General features: G+C 37.1%; 3 protein-coding genes across 4 annotated transcripts in view; 1 reads left to right on the forward strand and 2 right to left on the reverse strand.

Annotated features, from left to right (window-relative positions):
- The window catches only part of LOC149539236 (uncharacterized), a 97379-nt gene that overhangs the window by 24157 nt on the left and 53856 nt on the right, over positions 1–19366 (forward strand). The gene's annotated exons all lie outside the window — the stretch shown is intronic.
- LOC149539237 (uncharacterized) lies at positions 1042–3018 on the reverse strand. Its single transcript, XM_089800259.1, has 3 exons — positions 2491–3018; positions 1948–2353; positions 1042–1813 (listed from the first exon to the last, which is right to left on the reverse strand). The coding sequence occupies exons 1-3, from the start codon at positions 2878–2880 to the stop codon at positions 1233–1235; spliced, it is 1377 nt and encodes a 458-aa protein (XP_089656385.1). The 5' UTR covers positions 2881–3018; the 3' UTR covers positions 1042–1232.
- LOC149539238 (uncharacterized) lies at positions 3293–4843 on the reverse strand. Its single transcript, XM_089800260.1, has 3 exons — positions 4519–4843; positions 3673–4327; positions 3293–3533 (listed from the first exon to the last, which is right to left on the reverse strand). The coding sequence occupies exons 2-3, from the start codon at positions 4293–4295 to the stop codon at positions 3293–3295; spliced, it is 864 nt and encodes a 287-aa protein (XP_089656386.1). The 5' UTR covers positions 4296–4327; positions 4519–4843.

The following is a 19366-nucleotide window of genomic DNA, read 5'->3' on the forward strand; positions in this document are numbered from 1 at the left end:
CAGACATGCCTGTCGAGACATGTCAGATCTGACGCACCCGCACAGCCATACGCCAGCATATTGCTTTCCGGGGCCCATACACACGCGGACAGAGAATCTACTGTTCTGACATTGACACGTGGCAAATTGGGATATGCTAGGTGCACACATCGACATCTGAGCCCAACCTAGTCAGCAGGCCCAATCATCCACCGTACGCCACGAAGGACACGTCAAACTTTGTACTACAACACCGTATAGGGTGACGTCATCATTACATCAACTGGAGTTTGCACAGACGTTGACATCAGCCATCTACGGTGTTAAAATTGACGGCCTTTGACCTTCATACCAGGGCATTTTTGAACTGCTTCAATGATCGTTTGACCGTCAAATTTAAGTTCGTGTTTTCCTTTCTAGACCCCTCTTCATATGCAGTTTTGATTTTGGAGCTCAACTTTGAATGGCCATAACTTAGACATCCGGACTCCAAATCAGGTGCAATTTCTTTTGATTTTGGGGAGAAATTTCTAAACTTTTCAGTGGTGCAGCTAGTTTCTATTTTTGGTGCTTGGATTGGTTAGTATAAGCGTTTTTTGGTGACTGTACTTGTTTAATCCTGTTTTTTGCAACTTCAAAGGCATCGTATGGGCTCATCTGGACTCCTTTTTAGGTTTCGTTTTTTTTTAAAGTGTATATTTTTTCGTCTAGTTTTCAGATCTGCAGTCAGATTGTAGCAAAGAAACGTGAATCGGAATCGGATCGGAATCGGCAAGGCCGAATCGGATCGGAATCGGCAAGGCCGAATCGAATCGTGAATCGGCAATGAATCGGTAATGAATCGGCGATGAATCGGCAAATTTGAAAAAACCCTTTAAATTTAAAGATTTTAACAATTTAAAACTTATTTCATGCACCCTTTATTGAATATAACTTAAGCACACTATAACATCATCAAATAGAAGTTAAAACTTAACAGACATAAACATGAAACATAAAATCCATCACATACGTAACTATGTTATCTAAGATTCTAAAATGTAAATTGTAGGCTAGCTGAAGTAAATAGAAATCAAATGATCATAATGATTTAAATCATAGAATGTATGTAAGATGATCCATAAGACATCAAATCATAAATTTATGTAAGAATCTAAGATGAAGATCCATGAAAGTTTGAAACTTTGAAACATATGTCTATCAATGATTCAGTATCAATATCTGTAAACAAAATATAAAAACAAGGCTCCAGCTCAAGCCTCAGGCTCATAGTCATCATCATCCTCAACATCATCCTCAAGCTCGGCTACAGCCTCAGCCTCAGCCTCTGAGTATCCAGTCTGCCTAGTAGCAAGGTGTCTAATGTAGGTCCTAGAGGACTGTCGAGCCATATCTCCCGCATATAAGATGGGCTCACGAATGTCGCTAGGGCCTGTGTCTGTGCGTGCACGTGTGCGTCTACCAATGCCTGAAGAACGTGCTCTAGCTGCCTCAGCCTCTATATCCACCTGGTCAATCCACGCACGGTCTTCCTCAGTGAAGACTGGATCTACAACCTCTGTGAGCCACTCTGATTCTGGATCAATCTCCTCCAGAATGATCGGAGAGGAGTCAGTGCCCAAAATCTGTCTGATCCTAAGACGGAGGTTGTAATGAACGAAGACAAGATCATTCAACCTCTGCACTGTCAACCTGTTTCTCCTCTTCGAGTGGATGTGCTTGAACATGGACCAACTGCGCTCACATCCAGAAGCGCTGCTTGGCTGACTCAGAATACGAATGGCAATTTTTTGAAGTTTTGGGGTTGTGGCCCCAAACATTTGCCACCATCTATCTGAAATAAGGGAAAATAAAAATAATTAGTCTCATTTACAAATTACAAATTACAAGTTAACTCTAAAATTACATAATCAACTTTAAGTTTAGAATCTAGATTCATGAACATTGAATATATTATTTAATTTTTACCTGGCTGTATTGTTTCCCGAGCATCTATGGCTACCCTACTAGAGAAAAGTGGCCCTTCTTTATTATTGAACTTATCAAGCTCATTAATTGCAGCACTGCTATCCTCATCAGTACTCAACCTCTGGATCACTGTATATAATCCGGTGAGAACCTCCTCATCCGCCTTGAAGTCAGGATGGAAACGAAATGCCGAATTCAAAAAGTAAGCTGCTGCATGGATGGGTCTGTGGAGCTGATTTTGCCATCTCCTATCAATGATGTCCCAAATAGGGGCATACTTCTCTTGCACTCCTGCATACTGAGCTCTAATGGCCTCCTTGGCCCTATCCATGCCCTCATATATGTAGCCCATAGAGGGCTTCTCCCCATCAGCAGTTCGTAGGAGAGATACAAGAGGCTCAGTGGCCTACATATAAAGTAAAACAAAAATTTGAGTCAAAACTTAAACATAGAATAATTCAATAATATAAGGTAAAACTAAATCATTAAACAATTAGCATAGTAAATTGTAAAATATTAAATGTTAAATTGCAATAAAATTACCTTAAGTATTTCTCTAGCAGGTTTCCAAAAACCATCATCATCAAATATGCAATCCACCACATCTATCCCTGTTGTGGTCGTAGCATAGGAAGATGAAATCCACTCCCGCCCAACAAACATGCTCCTCAAATCATCCCTTGATGTCAACAAGGACTGCAAGGTGATGAAATTCGAGGCAAACCTCGTGATCCCTGGACGAGCTAACTCTTTGTCTCCTGTGTACTTCCTCATTGTGCTAAGGACAAATGAATGATTATAAATAAACTTACATATGTTTTTTGCCCTTTCCACACATGACTTGACCCACTCAAGTTTGCCAATTTCCTCCAACATGAGGTCAAGGCAATGTGCTGCACAAGGGGACCAAAATATGGTGGGGTGCCTCTCCATCAAAAGTTTGCCTACAACAATTTTAAGATAATTAGAAATTCAAATTTCAAACATGTTAGAACTTAGGAAACTTAGAAATTCTAAGTTAGAATTAGAAAAAGTTCAAAATTCAAATAAATTTATTTTCAAAACTTAAAAAGTTAAAAGTTTACCTGCGGCAACATAACTTGCTGCATTATCCGTCACCACTTGCACCACATGTTGTTCCCCCATCTCTGCTATAACTTCCTCAATAACCTCACATAAGTATGTGGCGTTTTTTACATGAGCAGAAGCATCAATGGATTTGAGAAACATGATATATCCTACAAGTAACAAAACAACGAATTATAATTACTATTAGCAATCAACAAATCAAAATTTGAAATAGTCAATCACGATTCAAAATTATGTATGTAGGAAAGTAGAATGATCAATCACCTTCACAGGATACAAGAAAATTGAGGAGTGTTCTTCCCCTCCTATCTGTCCAACCATTAGGCATGATGGTGCAACCCTTTTCGATCCACTCCTTTCGGTTGTCCTCAAGCTCATGCCTCATATCCTCAACCATTTCCTCCAGGAGGTATCCACTCAACTCAGCCTCAGTTGGGGCTTTAAACCCCGGACCACAAATGGTAACTGCATCTATCATGTTCTGCCAATAAGGAGTCCTGTCACAAATAGATAATGATATTGATTAGAAATTTAGATGTCAAAAACTAAAATCATAAAACAAGTAGATATAATTAAAGTTTTACTTTTACTTTTAACTTTAACTTTGAAGATAACAAAGAAAAAAGAATCAATTACCTGGCTGCAATAAATGGAATGTTGCAAAAGTACCAGAATTTGCAAATCTCTTTTCTGGCAGCATCATGAATCTCCTTGTTCAAACCCATGCCCTCAAGCGTGGGTTGGGAGCCAGGAGTAGTGCGGGGCACAAAGTAACTATCCATTCTGCTTTTCCGCACTCTAGGCCGCAATAGGTTGGTGTTGGACTCTGTCTCAGTATGAGACCGACTACCACTAACACTCACATGAGCACTAGCACTAGGATGAAAAGGAGGCCTAGAAGAACCCTCTCCAACACAACCTACGGATGCGGAAGCTGATGCAGATGCACTTGCAGATGTAGATGCGGTTGCGGATGTGGGAGCACGGGAGCCAATACCTTTTAACCCTTCAAGTTGCATTTTCTTAGTCAACTTGTCTTGTTCAATTTTTTCTAATGCCACTAAACAAGAGCGTTTTGCCTCAGCGGTTTGTTGAGTGCAAACTGTGACATCATGGCCAGGTATGCCAGCAATGTGGTATTTCAATCTATAGATACCTCCCGAATTTATTTTTTCTTTGCAAAATATACATTTTGTTTGATATTTGGTTCTCCCAGGAAACTCTTCATTATATTTCCAGCATTCATCTTTTTTACCCATTGTGGAAATTGGAAAATGAAAGCAAAGGGCTGCTGCAATAAAAAAATTCATGTAAAAAATCAAAGTTTGCAACTAATAAACAAAAACTACAAAACAACAAACCCTAGTTTGCAATTTAGTAAAACTAAAAATAAAAAACATTCAAGATTTGCAAATGAACACTAAAAAAATTTAACAAAAAATGCATACTACACTAACATGCAAAAAAAAAACCAACACTTACCTCTTGCAAATGAGTTGAGGAGTGTTGATATTGACTCCTTAATGCTCCCAATGCAATTTATGGCCTCCCCAAATGGACTTCTGATCTCTTTGGTGCTCTTCCTTCTTGCCGGTTGGAAACCTATGGATTCTCTTTTCTCTTCTTCTCTCTCACTCTTCCTCTCTTCTACTCATACTAAGCAAATAGAAGGCTCTTTAGGGTTATAACAAAGAGGAAAGTCAACTTAGAAAGCAAATAAAACATGTGTTTTTTTTAAAAAATTGAACTTTCTATCCTTGCTGCCGCGGCCGATTTCTGGAGATTCACGATGGCAACTTTGGCGATTTTTGCCATGAATCGCCGATTTTGGCGATTCAGGCGATTCACAAGAAAAAATCGCCACCAGCGATTTCCGATTCCAAAAAAATCGGGAGCCATGAATCTTATCGCGATTTCGGCGATTTCATGGCGATTTTTGGAACTATGGATTGTAGTCTTATTTGGACAAAAGTATCACTTTCGGAAATAGGTCTTGTTTTGCATTGTAATGCTTCACAATTGATGTAATTTTGAACTATACTGTAATAGTCCAGATTTGTACTCTATACAGAGGTTGTAATCAGCAAAATTAGAAAGCCCACTTTGTCCATTTTGGCAAGTGGCCCATTGTAAACGCACTATATATAAAGTGCCAAAATCATTTATTTGGGGGGGGTATTTTTTGATTGAGCGAAAGGGGGGGTGTGTACTGTGTACTGTGTCTCCTTTATCTTGTATTCTTGCATTATGGGTTCTTTTTCAAAGTTAACTCCACATAATTATGGTACTTGGAAAGAAAACATTAAAGAGCCATTGGTAGAAAAAGGTTTATGGCGTTATGTCATTGGTGCAGCCAAGAAACCTCCTGCAGATGCTGATGAAGCTCGTAAAAAAGACTGGGAATCCAAACAAGAGATGGCCTTAGGGACATTGTTGAAAAATATCTCTGATCCTGTCAAATTTCACATTAGGAAGCTTACAGATCCAATAGAGGTTTGGGCTAAACTAGAAGCTTTGTACGGGACAGTAGATGAAGAAATGGCTTACACCATAGAGGATAAACTTCTCAAGTTGGATCCTAGAAATTTTGACACAATTAAAGACTATCTTACCCAAGTAGAAATGTGTAGGGCACAGCTGAAGGATTGTGGTGAACCCATTAAAGATGGAAAGATGATTAAACACATAATGACTCATCTTCCACCTAAATATGCTCCTTTTGTTTCTAGCTTTAATACACACAAAGTGACAATGGGTAGTGCCTATGTTAAGCCTTCATTTGAAAAATTCTTAGAAATGTTGATCTTTGAACATGACAATCTAGTGGAAATGGGAATTCTCAAGTCTTCCAAAACCAAAGCCTTGGTAGCAAATGAAGGTAATTGAAGTGGCAAAAATTCAAACAAGAAGCAGAAGCAATGGAAGGCTAAGTCACAAGACGACACACAACAGTCCTCCTCAAAACAACAATCTTCCACAAGTCAATCTTCTTCCACTCAACATTCTTCTTCACAACAAGGAAAGTCTTCTTCCAAGAACAATCAAAAGGGGAACGATTCCAACAAGAAGGAGAAGAAAACATGTTCCTATTGTAAGAAGAATGGACATGAAGAACATGAGTGCTAAGATAAGCAGATTGATGAATTGGTCAACATTATGAGGAAACACAAAATTGATGTTCCAAATGCATACAAAGACAAGGGTTCTTCATCCACTTCAAAGGGCAAGGGCCAATCTTTAGTTGCAAGTACAAACAATGCGGAGGAATGGGTTCTAGATTCAGGAGCAACCCATCATATGGGTGCTTCAAGGGAGCACTTTTACTCTTTAAAACCTTCAAATGTACCTTACATCTATGTGGGCAATGATACTCAAATTGAAGTAGAAGGTAAAGGGAATGTTGAGTTAGAGAATGGTGTCTTCAAAGATGTACTTCATGTTCCTAGCCTTAGCACCAACCTTCTCTCCATCTATCAAATCACTCACTATGGATGTAGCAACAAAGTAGAGTTCCTCCCCGACACAGTAGTGGTGAAGAATCTCAAAGATGATTCAATGGTGGCTATTGGAAAGGCAAACCATGAGACCAAACTTTATTCTTTCTCACATTTTGTGCCTAAGTCCACTTCTCTTGACTTGTTGACTCATTCAAACACTCAAAGTAAACTATGGCATGAAAGATTTGGACACCTTAATTATCGCTACCTTTAGCAATTAAGCAGTAAGGAAATAGTCATTGGTCTACCTCAAGTCAAGTTTTCAGAGGGAGTATGTCCAGGTTGTGAAGCAAGTAAACATCCTGAAGAGAAATATGACAAGGGGAAGTCTTGGAAGGCAATTGCTATTCTAGAATTGGTTCATAGTGATGTAGCAGGCCCTTTTCTAGTACCTTCTTTTGGCAAGGCCTGCTATGTTCTCACATTTATTGATGACTTTTCAAGGTACACTTGGGTCTTTTTCCTTGGTCATAAGAGTGAAGTCTTTGACAACTTTATCACATTCAAAGCTCAAGTTGAGAAGAAATCTGGGAAAGCCATCAAGATACTAAGGACAGACAATGGCAGAGAATATGTCAACTTCAGACTTATAGATTATTGCACACATGAGGGGATAGATCTTCAACATTCAGTTGCATACACACCACAACAGAATGGTGTAGCTGAAAGAAAGAACAGAACCCTTAAGGAAATGACTACTTGCATGCTTCAACACAAGTCTCTCAATCAAGTGTTTTGAGCTGAAGCCATGTGCTGTGCCAACTATCCAAAACAGAAGTCCGCATAAGGCCTTAGATGGAATAACACCTTTTGAGGCATGGTGTGGAAGGAAACCAAGTGTTAAGCACTTCAAAGTTTTTGGTTGTCCAACATGGGCTAGGATACCTCCACAAAAGCGAAAGGCATTAGAACCACAAAGCAGACCATGCATATTTGTTGGATATCCTGATCATCTCAAGGCATATAAATTAATAGATCCAGAGACTCATGAAATCTTCTATGAGAGGAGTGTTCATTTTGAAGAGACATGTCCAACTTTGGCTTCTTCAACTCCTCCTTCTTCCTCCTATGTGGATGGTGATCATAGTGATGAAAGTGACTTGGAAGATGAAATTCCTCCAACCTTGACTCGCAAGACACCACCTTCGCAGGGTCAACAAACAGTTGAGGACATTCCTTCATCTTCTTCCACTAAACCTCGTTGGGCACAGCATCCCTTGATGCAGCAGGTTCATTGGTGGGAAATCCTTCAGATACTCGGAGAACTAGGTCACAGCACAAGTCATTTCCACATGTATACATAGCCATTGCTTCAGATCCATAGTCTTTTAAGGAAGCATCAGGGATTCCAGAATGGGATAAAGCTATGGAGGAAGAATATAATTCATTGATGAAAAATAACACATGGGACTTAGTTCCCCTTCCTAAAGGAAGAAAAGTGGTTCGATGCAAGTGGATCTATCAAACCAAATTTGCAGCGGATGGAAGTGTTGATAAACATAAGGCTAGACTAGTTGCCAAAGGTTTCTCGTAGGTTCCGAGTATTGACTATACAAAGACTTTTGCACTAGTTGTCAAGATGAACTCCATTCGCCTGACACTAGCAATTGCTGTAGCGCAAGGATGGGTTGTACACTAGATGGATGTTAAGAGCGCTTTTTTGAATGGTGACCTTCATGAGGAAATTTATATGGAGCAGCCATAGGGGTTCGTACAGGATTCTACTATGGTTTGCAGATTAAAGAAGTCTATTTATGGTTTAAACCAGGCTCCTCGGGCTTGGTATGCCAAAATGGATTCATTTCTCCTCTCAGTAGGTTTCACAAGATGTCATTCTGATTCGAATGTTTACATTCTTAAGAAAGATGACTCTCACTTGATCCTAGTGCTTTATGTAGATGATTTGATCATTACAGGGAGCACTGCATCCATCATTGCCACTGTCAAGACCTCTTTTTAGGACAGATTTGCCATGACAGACTTGCGATTGCTACATTATTTCCTTGGCATTGAGATTGTATAGTCTTCAGCAGGGATTTCACTTTCACAGCCCAAGTATGCTCTTGACTTGCTTTCTCAGTTTCACATGAGTGACTGCAAATCTGCTCCTACTCCTTTCCTATCAGGTGTCAAGCTAGAGGCTAAGTGCACAACTCCACTTGTTGATGCGACATTATATAGACAGTTAGTTGGGAGCCTTATCTACTTGACACACACACGCCCTGATATTGCCTTTGCAGTTGGTATGGTTTCACGCTTTATGCAAGAACCTCATGAGCTTCATTGGAAGGCTGCCAAATGCATTTTGCACTATATCAAGGGAACATATACACATGGGATTCATTATGCAGCAGGTACAGGGCTTCAGTTGATTGGATACAGAGATTCGGACTATGCCGGAGACTTAGATTCTCGGAAGTCTACTTTAGGGTACATATTTCACCTTGGTTCTGGCCCTATTTGTTGGCAAAGTAAGAAGCAAAACAATGTTGCTCTTTCTTCCACAGAGGCTGAGTATCGAGGGGCTGTTAATGCAGCTACAGAGGCTCTTTGGTTACAACACATCCTAGAGGAGTTTGGATTTGATCTACCTAAGCTGACAGTTATTCATTGTGACAATCAAAATGCCATTGAAATCTCTAAGCATCCAGTTCAGCATCAGCGGACAAAGCACATTGAGGTTCATATGCACTATATCAGAGAGCTTATACATGAGTAGATCATTGCACTACAGTACTGTCCTACAGCAGAGCAAGTCGCTGATATCTTCACCAAACCCTTCACCGAGGTCAAGTATACTCATTTGCGAAATCTCTTGGAGGTGCAGGATGTTGCAGATAGGGGAGTCTCTTGTCTTCTCTCTTCTTCTTCTTCTGGGAGGGATTTTTTCCTCTTATGAGGTCTTTTTCTCTATTGTACTTATCTCTCTTTTTGGAGGAGGGTTTTTCCCATGAGGTTTTTCCTCATTCTCTGCTTTATGAGAGATTGCATTGCGTCATTCTTAGCATTGCTCTTGTACATGGGTACCTAACATGGCCTAATAGCCGGGACCCATTATGCAGTAGTGAGCTTAAGTGCACTCCTCTAATTTGCACTTTGGGGGGGTGTTGGTGTAAATAGGTGTTTACTATTTATACTTTACTTAAGTTTACTTAGGTTAGTGCATTATTTTATTATTTTGCATTATTTTATTATTTCTCTTTATGAGACACTTAGGAGTTTGCACATCTTCTAGAGTTGTCATGTAGACAACATTGAAGTTCGCAACTCTAATTATGCACATGGTGTCTACACCATAGGAGTTTGCATTATTCACTAAGTTGTCATGTAGACAACACAATTTTACGCACTCCTAATTTAGCACATGGTGTCTACAACACTGATGTGCGTGTTTCACCTTTGTAGGCTTATCCTCTCATCATCGCACTTACTTTCGTGCATAATGGAGGATAACCCATATCTGGTGGACATGTGCTTGGTTGTTGAACTTATCATGATGTTGATTCCGAGGCATTCTAGATGCATCTCAGAGGCCTTTATATTGAGGCACTCCTAGTGTACTTGTACATAGAATTGAATACTATATAGTTATTCTGATCATACTCTGGTCTAATTTGTGCTTGTGTTTTGAGTTCCTTGGTCTTGGGTAAATTCTACCCTAAGGCAGATTCTTATAATATGCTTAGCAAAGGAAGGAATCCTATGAAATACAATTGCATTTAATCATGACCTGTGATTGTGATTGCAGTTGGTCTAGACGTGGCTCCTCCTGTCCTTGGCCTGAACCCCTGTTGGCAAGTTGTTTAACCCGCTAGCTCTGAGACTTGGGTTGCGAAATTCAAAACGTTGGTGGAGCAAGGAATAGAACATAATGATATAGGTGTGCAGACAGAATGAAAGTTTCAACTGAGAAGGAACTCACGGCTTGAATGATTCACACGGCTTAAAAGGAAGACATTACAAAAAAAACATGGAATAGGTTGATTCACGGCTTCTTAAAGGCTAGCCGAGACTCTTCGGCTTCTGTCGGTTTTTTTAAAGATGTCCATTCGAATTCAAAAACATTAATTCGATTTGAAAAGAAGAGAAATGTAGAGGGAAAAGAAATAAGGAGGAGTTGAAGAGTTATAATTTTTATTTTATTATTATAATACGTTCTTATATACGTTCACATAAGTCTATTGATGAGGTGACATCATTAGATTATATTATTATAATTTATTGGTGCCATTTCATTTTTATATTTATGTGTTTGTATGTAAGTGTTTATTATAATGATAAGAAAAAAATTAATAAACAATCTCTAAAGGTATGTATTATATTTTAACTCAATTATTTTATGTTTCTCAATTTATTTATTTAAATAGCTCATGCGGGTCCCACAGATGTATCCTGTTTCAAGTCGCTAGGTTCTCAACCCATTTGCCTAGTGATGGTGATGCTCCTGTGCCTAATTCTTTTCTGACAATGCTTCCACCCCTTCGACGTGTTTCCTGCAAGGTAATTCTCCGCAGTTAAATTATATTATCGTAATAAATTATTTCATCATAATTAATCATAACGGTTAAACATCTTCTCAATACCATGAATTCGTGATAAATGATCAACTAGCTTGATGTCTTAAATTATAACGACTAACCATCTTATCATTTCACAAGATTATAACCAATTTAATTGTCAACTGACTTCATGTGAACCTCGACGGCTATATTTTAAATTAGGTCAAAAATTGGGATGTAACAAAAATCAAGGGTTTGTAATCTGTTCCTAGAAAGATGTTTGGTATGCCAAGTATTCGATTCTGTGCAATGGTTTATCATTGGAATTTAATATTATCTTGGCTGTAGCTTTCTGTTAGTAGTAAATATATTGCAGAACCTTGTTGCATATTATTGAATTCTCAGCAAACTGCATATAGCTTGCAAACATTCCATGAAAAAAATAATATTTTGGTTTGGTTTTCTATCTGAATCTGGAAAGCAGTAAAAATAAAATAGGAAGGATAAATCATCTCCCTAGGACTATGCCAACTCACGTGGTCTGTCCAAGCTTCCTTGTGGTGCGTTTGACTTACATGTGGAATTACTAGACTCCATTGGGGGTTAGGGGGATGCATGTGTGTCCTGAATACAACTGCACAACCTTGCTACAAAAGTTCTTTTTAAAAGGTACTAATTTTTAAAAGGGTATCTTGAATGTTGACCCTGATTGGTTCTTTTGTAGTCATTGAAATGTTGGGATCTTTTTAGCATTCCTTAAGCCCTAGTCACATTTAACTTGTGTCCCTTTCCCCAAAATTTGAGGTGCAACACAGTTTTAACTTTTCACCTTATCCTCATCTTTATTAGCAAGTCTTAGGTGGAAGTCCTCATATATTAAATTGCCAATCTCTAATTTGAATACTTGATGGAGCAAATGTGGCTTGCTTTTGTACTGTTGCTTTTCAAATTATCCATCTCTTGCCACTTATTTATGATTCTATAAAACTCTTTAGATTTCCTCTGCTATTTTTCCCATATTCATGCGGACATTGTTACATGGAGACAATAGGGATATGATTATTTGTATGGGGTTGAGGACTCCAATCAAATTAGAGTACTCAAGGAAAGAGCATGGAAACACACAGACACATATGTATATACATATAAAACTGTAGCCAGCAGAAACTACAATTACAAGGACAGGGATGTGATTGATGTTCAGTGTTCCTATAATTAATTTTGCTTGTGGCTTTTGTTTTGGCCTTTGGAAAGAAATTGTAACCCTACGTCCCTCCATCTCAAAGCTTGCGAAGAATTTTACATTCTCATATATGAACTCATCATTGCACATGCAATCTTGATCCATCTTCTTGTCAACTGGGAATGAGTTTATCCTTGGTTTTTATTAGTATTTTGGGAAATCTGGGTAGCCAACTTATCTGCAATTCTTGAATCATATGTATACTTGATTTGTTTCTGTTAAAACTTTATTAACTCCCATTTGTTGTAATTTGCTTCAAACAGCCCAGCTGTATATTTTGCCAGTTTTATTTCTATTTGAAGGGCTTGCAAATATGCTTTGGCGAATGAAGAACAAATAGATGCCAGGGGTTATGACATAGCTACAGTTATACTTTTATATGCACAGTTCTACGTGTAATCATTCTATCCATGGACCACAAAAAAGAAACAGTTACAAATAAGGAGGAAACAACAAAACAAGGAATATTGAAGAATATGATAGAAGAGATTGTAAATATGGAGAAACCGTCAATGCTATTTATATCACCTGTGAAAAGCTTAATATGTGTTAGAAATGGAAAAAGAAATCTGTAAATAAACAATACTAGGAAAGAATCTAAGTGAGTAAATGCATGAAAAGATATTACCATAAAATAGGAGAGAGAAAGCTTCAAGCTCCAACACCATGAGACAAGATATTTGGAAAAGGGAAAGCAAAGAAAACCCCTTGTGATATTATGAATGAGGCATGAAAAGCCTAAGAAGGAAGAGAGAGAGAGATAGAGAGCAATGCTCATACAATAATTGAGAAGAGGAAGAAACCTCACTGTCAAATGAGAGAAGAGGGTCATCTCTTAAATAGAGATGAGAGAGAGGAGTTAGAATGTAACTCCCATGTCTATGAATGCCACCATTCATAAGTGTGTGAGGCCAAGTGTGAGATTCCTCTTAAGGAGGAATAATCTAAAATTAGAAATTACAATATATATTTGTCCTCACATATTCCACTAGATGACAAAATAAGATGTAGTGGAAAAAAAGACAAAAAAGAAATATATTAGGATACCTTGGCTTATATCCTAATATATTACAACAATAAAGAAAGGAGTTCTAACCTTGGTTTATAAACACACCAAGGAAAGATTACAACTTCTAACAATATGTTATGTAATCTGATTTAACTTGACAAATAAATAAAAGGTTTATTGAATATCATGGATTTCAAGCTGTATTTTGGGGTTGCTGGAGAAAGACACAAATTAATGTAGAGTATCAATCCTGATGACAGTTTTAATTCTTCTTGTATAGTAATAGTTTGAGCTCTAGTTTTTCTTATGTTTACCATTTTTTTGTTGAAAGAAGTTCATAATCAAATGCAACTAAGAACATGAGGATGGGATAGAGATATAGCACCTAGGGTGCTTGTTTTCTGATTCCACCTGATGATACAATCTGAAACACATTAGTCCTGGACAGGTCTATACAATGACTGGCATTGGTGAGGATAACATTTCTGCATCTTCCACAGTGTCTTCTTGTATTGGAAATTGTGCTTCTTCATTTCGAAATGGGCCGTTTCGGTTAATTCTTCTTAACCAAAAGATTCCTTTCCTAAAACCAGCTAGCCTTGTATTCTCTTCTGTCCATATGCACTGCGCAAATTTTTCTGCAATGATTCCAAGGTTAGATAGCTTAAGGTCCAAGTGAGTTTCAGCACAATCCTTTACTCTCTCCCCTCAGTTTCAAATAAAAATCCTGGGCAAGATGGCCAGGCTAAACACATTAGTAATGCTTTTTCAGATCATTTTAAAAAGACACTTACTTTTGCTCAGTTTTCAGGCTTTCTCCCTGTAATGTGCAGTAGACTGGATAGGCACCAATTATGTACATCCAAGGTTCTCCCATAAACAGTCAATGTAGTGACCATAATATCATCATCACCTCTGATTCCTTGGTCTTCAAACTCATGTTTAGTGCTTTTTCATATTGCACATACAATACATTATGGTCATTAGCTTTGTGGAGCTTCTCTATGTTTTTTGATTATTTTTTCTTCAAGGAGTCAATTTGGGCAGGCTTTTCAATAGGAACTCCCTCATTTGGAAGTACTTTGGTTCAAGATCAATTATATTTATTATTTTGCAGAGAATCTGAGGGATTATCCATGTTGCATCATCAATGCATGTCATATTTGTGCACAAGTCCGCTCACTTCTAATGTAGTACTCTTGCTAGGTAACATTGTTTAGTTGCCATGGGAAGGTGTACATGAGGGTTGTAGGTGGCTTTACATATTAGTGTTTAGTTTTCAACATGGCCTGATTCTTTGTGAAAAGAGCTTCAGTAGAAGTTAATTTTAATGTTGTATATCTGTATTGGAAAAGCTTTAATATATATATATATATATATATGTACTCATACATGTATATATATCTAATATGTTTCTGATCATACATATATATATATCTAATATGTTTCTGATATTCATTATATATATAATATTAAATAATGGAATTTGATCATAAACCGAACCTCTCAAACTATCGGGCCACTATAATCAAATGACTATCGGCAATATAAGGATCAGCAGACTATAGTTTGGAAGAGCCACAGTAAGGGGTTGTGTCCACGTAGGGACATGACCCTACTCCCCCATACTTAGATTGAATCGCTGGAGAGGGAAAGATACCAATTCAGCAACGTGTTAAGTAAATTTTTCAGCATTTGGTGCAATCAGAAATAAATACAGCAGTCAGAGCACTATTTAACATTCACAAAGATATTCAAAGGAAATTCTGAAATGTAGTAAGTCAGATTTATATATATTTTAAAATCATTCATAATATATTACATTCAGAATATTAGCACACAATCTGAAAGCATTTGAGTCTTCTCCTTAACTCTATCAGGAATCCTAAAACATTTACATGGTATTAGAGCCAAACTGATAGAGAATAACAGTCGGCTTCTTTACAGATCTAAAACTATTAAATTAACTTAAATCTGAAACTATGGTGAATCACGTAAGACTAGAAGACAGACTTGAAGGAGTCTCCAACTTCGCATCATGGAAGATACGAGTAATGATCATACTTCGAGAAATGGAATTACAAGGGTACACAGAGGAAAATAAGTCTATGCCTGAGAATGATCTAAACAAAATAGCATGGAAAAGACACAATAATAAAGCCATGAAAATCATCATAGACTGTCAAAGATCACATTCTCCCTTCGATATCAAGTCTCCAAATTGCCTATGAGATGTTCTCCGCCATAAAAAATACATTCCAGATTAATAATACCAGTAGACTGCTCACATTAAAACAATAACTACTGTTCTTTAAAATGAACAATGGAGAATCTATTACATCTTATTTTTTAAGAATATCGGAGTCAAAAGATCAACTTGCAACAGTCGGAAATCAAGTGGATGATAAAGATCTTTGTATCATAGCCCTAAAAGGATTACCCTTATCTTGGGAATCTTTTATTTGTGGACTAAGCTCTAGACCTGAACTTCCAAAATTTGAGCAACTAAAAAACAAATGTACTCAAGAAGAGTCAAGACTAATTAAGGGGAATCAGTCCAAAGCAAGAGGGAGAAATTCAAGCTCTTCAAGCCAATACCAACAATAAGGGAAAGAAAGGTCAATTCAAATGAAAAGAATAGAATTTAACAAAACATACAAGAAAAGAGATAGGTCAAAAGTACAATGTTTCAAATGTGACAAATTTGGTCACACTCATAAGGTCTGTCCAGAATGAAAGAAAATTCAAGCAGCCCTAGCAGAAATATAAAATGAAAAGGATGAAAAATTTGCATTTTATTTAGCCCTCTCAAGTGAACTCAACTCCAACAAAAATACATGGATAATAGACAGTGGACCATCTCGACATATTATAGGTTTTAAAGATAAATTCGAAAATTTTGAAGCATACTCCTTTGAAGAAGTGAGTATTGGAGATAATTCTACATATTTGGTAAAAGGAATTGGATCGTGTTCAATACAACTGAAAACTGGCATCACCCTTCAACTAAAAAATGTTTTGTTTGTACCTAGCATAAAAAGAAACTTGGTCTCTATCTTTGGACTTGCAGACGAAGGGCACCAAATCACATTCCAAGAAGATAAAGTACTATCTTGGCCCAAGAACAACATTAAGAATGCAATAACCATCAGATTTAGAGATGGAAGCTTATGCAAACTTTGTAACCATCAAAATCTAGCACTAAATCATGAAATCTCAAATACTAATGAAATCTAGCATAGAAGACTTGGTCATCTTTATTTTCGTGCCTTACTATCCATAGAAAAAATAGTAACTGGGCTACCTAGTTTATAACTTGATCATTCTAGAAGTTGCAAAGGATGTGCTTTAGGTAAAAACACGAAAGGGTCCTTTCCTAAAAGTGAACACAAAACCAAATCCGTACTTGAACTCATTCACACTGATCTGTGGTCCAATGTTTGTACTTTCCCTAAGCGGACGTCTATACTATGTAATTTTTGTAGATGACTTCTCTAGGAAAACTTGGATTTACTTTCTTAAACTTAAAGAATCAACTGAAGTGTTATCCAAATTCAAAGAGGTTAAAGCCCTAGGTGAAAACCAAACTGGAAAGAAAATCAAAATCCTAAGATCCATCAATGGGGGTGAATACATTTCAAAAAACTTTAAATATTTCTGCATCTGTGTTGGGATTAAGAGGGAGTTTTTTGTACGATATAATCTTTAACAGAATGGAGTCGCAGAAAGGAAAAATAGATCTATTATAGAATTTGCCAAAACTATGATGCATGACCAGAATCTTCACATTTCATTCTAGGCTGAAGCTTCTAACACCGCAGTTTACATTCAAAATAGATGTCCTCATTCAATATTGGAAAATATAACCCCTGAAGAAGTATTTATTGGAAACAAGCTAGACTTAAGTCATCTAAGAATATTTGGATGTCCTGTCTATTTTCATATTCCCAAGGAAAAGAGAACACATCAAGAAAGAAATGCATATTTGTCGGATACAATGAATCATTCAAAGGTTACAGGATTTACGTTCCTAGACAAGGAACTATTGAAATCAGTAGAGATGTAAAATTTTAAGAAGATAGTGCTTTCAACCTCTCCAAGAACATTGATGAATTATACTCAAAACCAACCATCGAATCAAATGAGAATCCTCTAGTAGAGAATCAGAGGGAGATTGATTTTGAAAATCGTGCACCTCCAAGTTCTATTATAGAAAACACTGAAAACCCTAACAACAAAAAGAGGCCACTTTGGGCAAGAAAAATGATAGAAGAAAATCAAGTAGAACTTGATGAATTATTCAGAGAAAACAAGAGAACAAGGAGCCATTCATTTGATGTAGGACAAATATTCGAACTCATCAAAACAAAACTTGCAAATGTCGAAGAAGCATTATCATTTCAGCCTTGGAAAGATGCAATGATTGAAGAGTATCAATCCATACTAAAAAATGATGTATGAGATGTTGTACCTAGACCTAAAGATAAATCATTTGTCTCTTCTAAATGGTTATTCAAAATCAAGCACATGTCAGATGGTAGTATTGGAAAATACAAAGCCAAATTTGTAGCTTGTGGATTCTCACAAAAGGGAGGAATAGATTATGAAAAAACTTTTGCTCTAGTTGCTCGTTACACTTTTGTTAGAACTATCATAGCCATTGCAGCATCGAAAGGGTGGAAGATACATCAAATGGATATTAAAACTGCATTTCTAAACGGTGTAATTGAAGAAGTTTACATCGAGCAACCAGAAGGATTTATTACCCATGACAATTTTTTTTATGTATGTAAATTGAAGAAAGCACTGTATGGTCTTAAACAAGCCCCCAGGGCATGGTATGAAAGGATCAACAACTATCTTGCAAAATTAGGATATTCCAAAAAATGAAGCTGATCCTAATTTATATTTCAAAATAGTCGATGGTGATATGATTATTCTTGTATTGTATGTTGATGATTTACTATAAGAGGTGAAGAACATCTTATAGAAAAATACAAACAAGATCTGCCAACAAAATTTGACATGAAAGATCTAGGATTTCTTCATTACTTTCTAGGCCTAGAAGTATGGAAAAAGAACTACATCTTTCTAAATCAAGAAAAATACACTGTTGACATTTTGACTAAGTTTGGGATGATGGACTGCAAACCCTTAACTACTCCTATGGAAGCAAATCTACATAGATTGAAGAATGATGGATTTGAATTAGAACCCACTGATCCCACTTACTATTGGCAAATTATCGGATCACTGATGTACTTGGTAAACACTTGTCCTGATATTTGTTACGCAACCAATACTTTAAGTCAATTCATGTGTGAGCCGAAGAAGATCCATCTCGTGGCAGCCAAGCACATTTTACGATACTTATGTGGTACAATTGGTTTGGGCCTCAAATATGATCAAGTTGAGATTAATCTTCATGGATATTCAGATTCTAATTGGGCAGGTACCTCCACTGATCATAAGAGTATTACATAATTTTGGTTCAGTCTTGGTTCAACAATGATCTCTTGGTTTAGCAGACAATCATCAGTCGCCTTATGTTCTACTGAGGCAGAATACATAGCTTCTTTCATGGGAGCCAGAGAAGCAGTATGGTTAAGAAAATTGCTAGTTGGATTGTTCGGGAAACCCTTGAAGCCTACGGTCATCCATTGTGACAATCAAAGCTGCATCAAGTTATCAATGAATCCAACTTTCCACAATTGATCTAAGTATATTGAAATCCCTTATCATTTTGTTACAGATATGGTAGATCGAGATGTTTTCAAACTAGGATACATAAGTACAAATGAACAAACAATTGATGTGCTCACTAAACTTCTTTCCAAGCCCAAATTTGAATATTTCAGAGGTAAACATGGAATGAATCAACTTTGGTTGAAATTTCTAAAATCAAATATTGTTTTTTGAAATATATATGTATGTTCATATAACTTCTTGATTAATATGTTACTATCTCATAGTTGCATATGATATGTAATGAAAGGTGACAATTTTTCATTGACATATATAAACAAAAGGTAACCATTGTGAGGTGACGATCTTACAAATGGTAGACTGTTATCATGACAGA

The sequence above is a fragment of the Cupressus sempervirens genome, chromosome 9 (genome assembly GCF_028749045.1).
Source record: "Cupressus sempervirens isolate cs-2001-9-10 chromosome 9, ASM2874904v1, whole genome shotgun sequence".
Classification (NCBI taxonomy): domain Eukaryota; kingdom Viridiplantae; phylum Streptophyta; class Pinopsida; order Cupressales; family Cupressaceae; genus Cupressus; species Cupressus sempervirens.

What these genes read in the sequence shown, in the direction of transcription:
- LOC149539238 (XM_089800260.1), bottom strand. Translation starts at nt 4,295, where the DNA reads ATGGGTAAAAAAGATGAATGCTGGAAATATAATGAAGAGTTTCCTGGG. An exon ending in ATTCCATTTATTGCAGCCAG is followed by an intron (nt 3,534 to 3,672) that starts GTAATTGATTCT and finishes TATTTGTGACAG; the next exon opens with GACTCCTTATTGGCAGAACA.
- LOC149539237 (XM_089800259.1), bottom strand. Translation starts at nt 2,880, where the DNA reads ATGGAGAGGCACCCCACCATATTTTGGTCCCCTTGTGCAGCACATTGC. An exon ending in CTGCTAGAGAAATACTTAAG is followed by an intron (nt 2,354 to 2,490) that starts GTAATTTTATTG and finishes CTTTATATGTAG; the next exon opens with GCCACTGAGCCTCTTGTATC. An exon ending in TCGGGAAACAATACAGCCAG is followed by an intron (nt 1,814 to 1,947) that starts GTAAAAATTAAA and finishes CCCTTATTTCAG; the next exon opens with ATAGATGGTGGCAAATGTTT.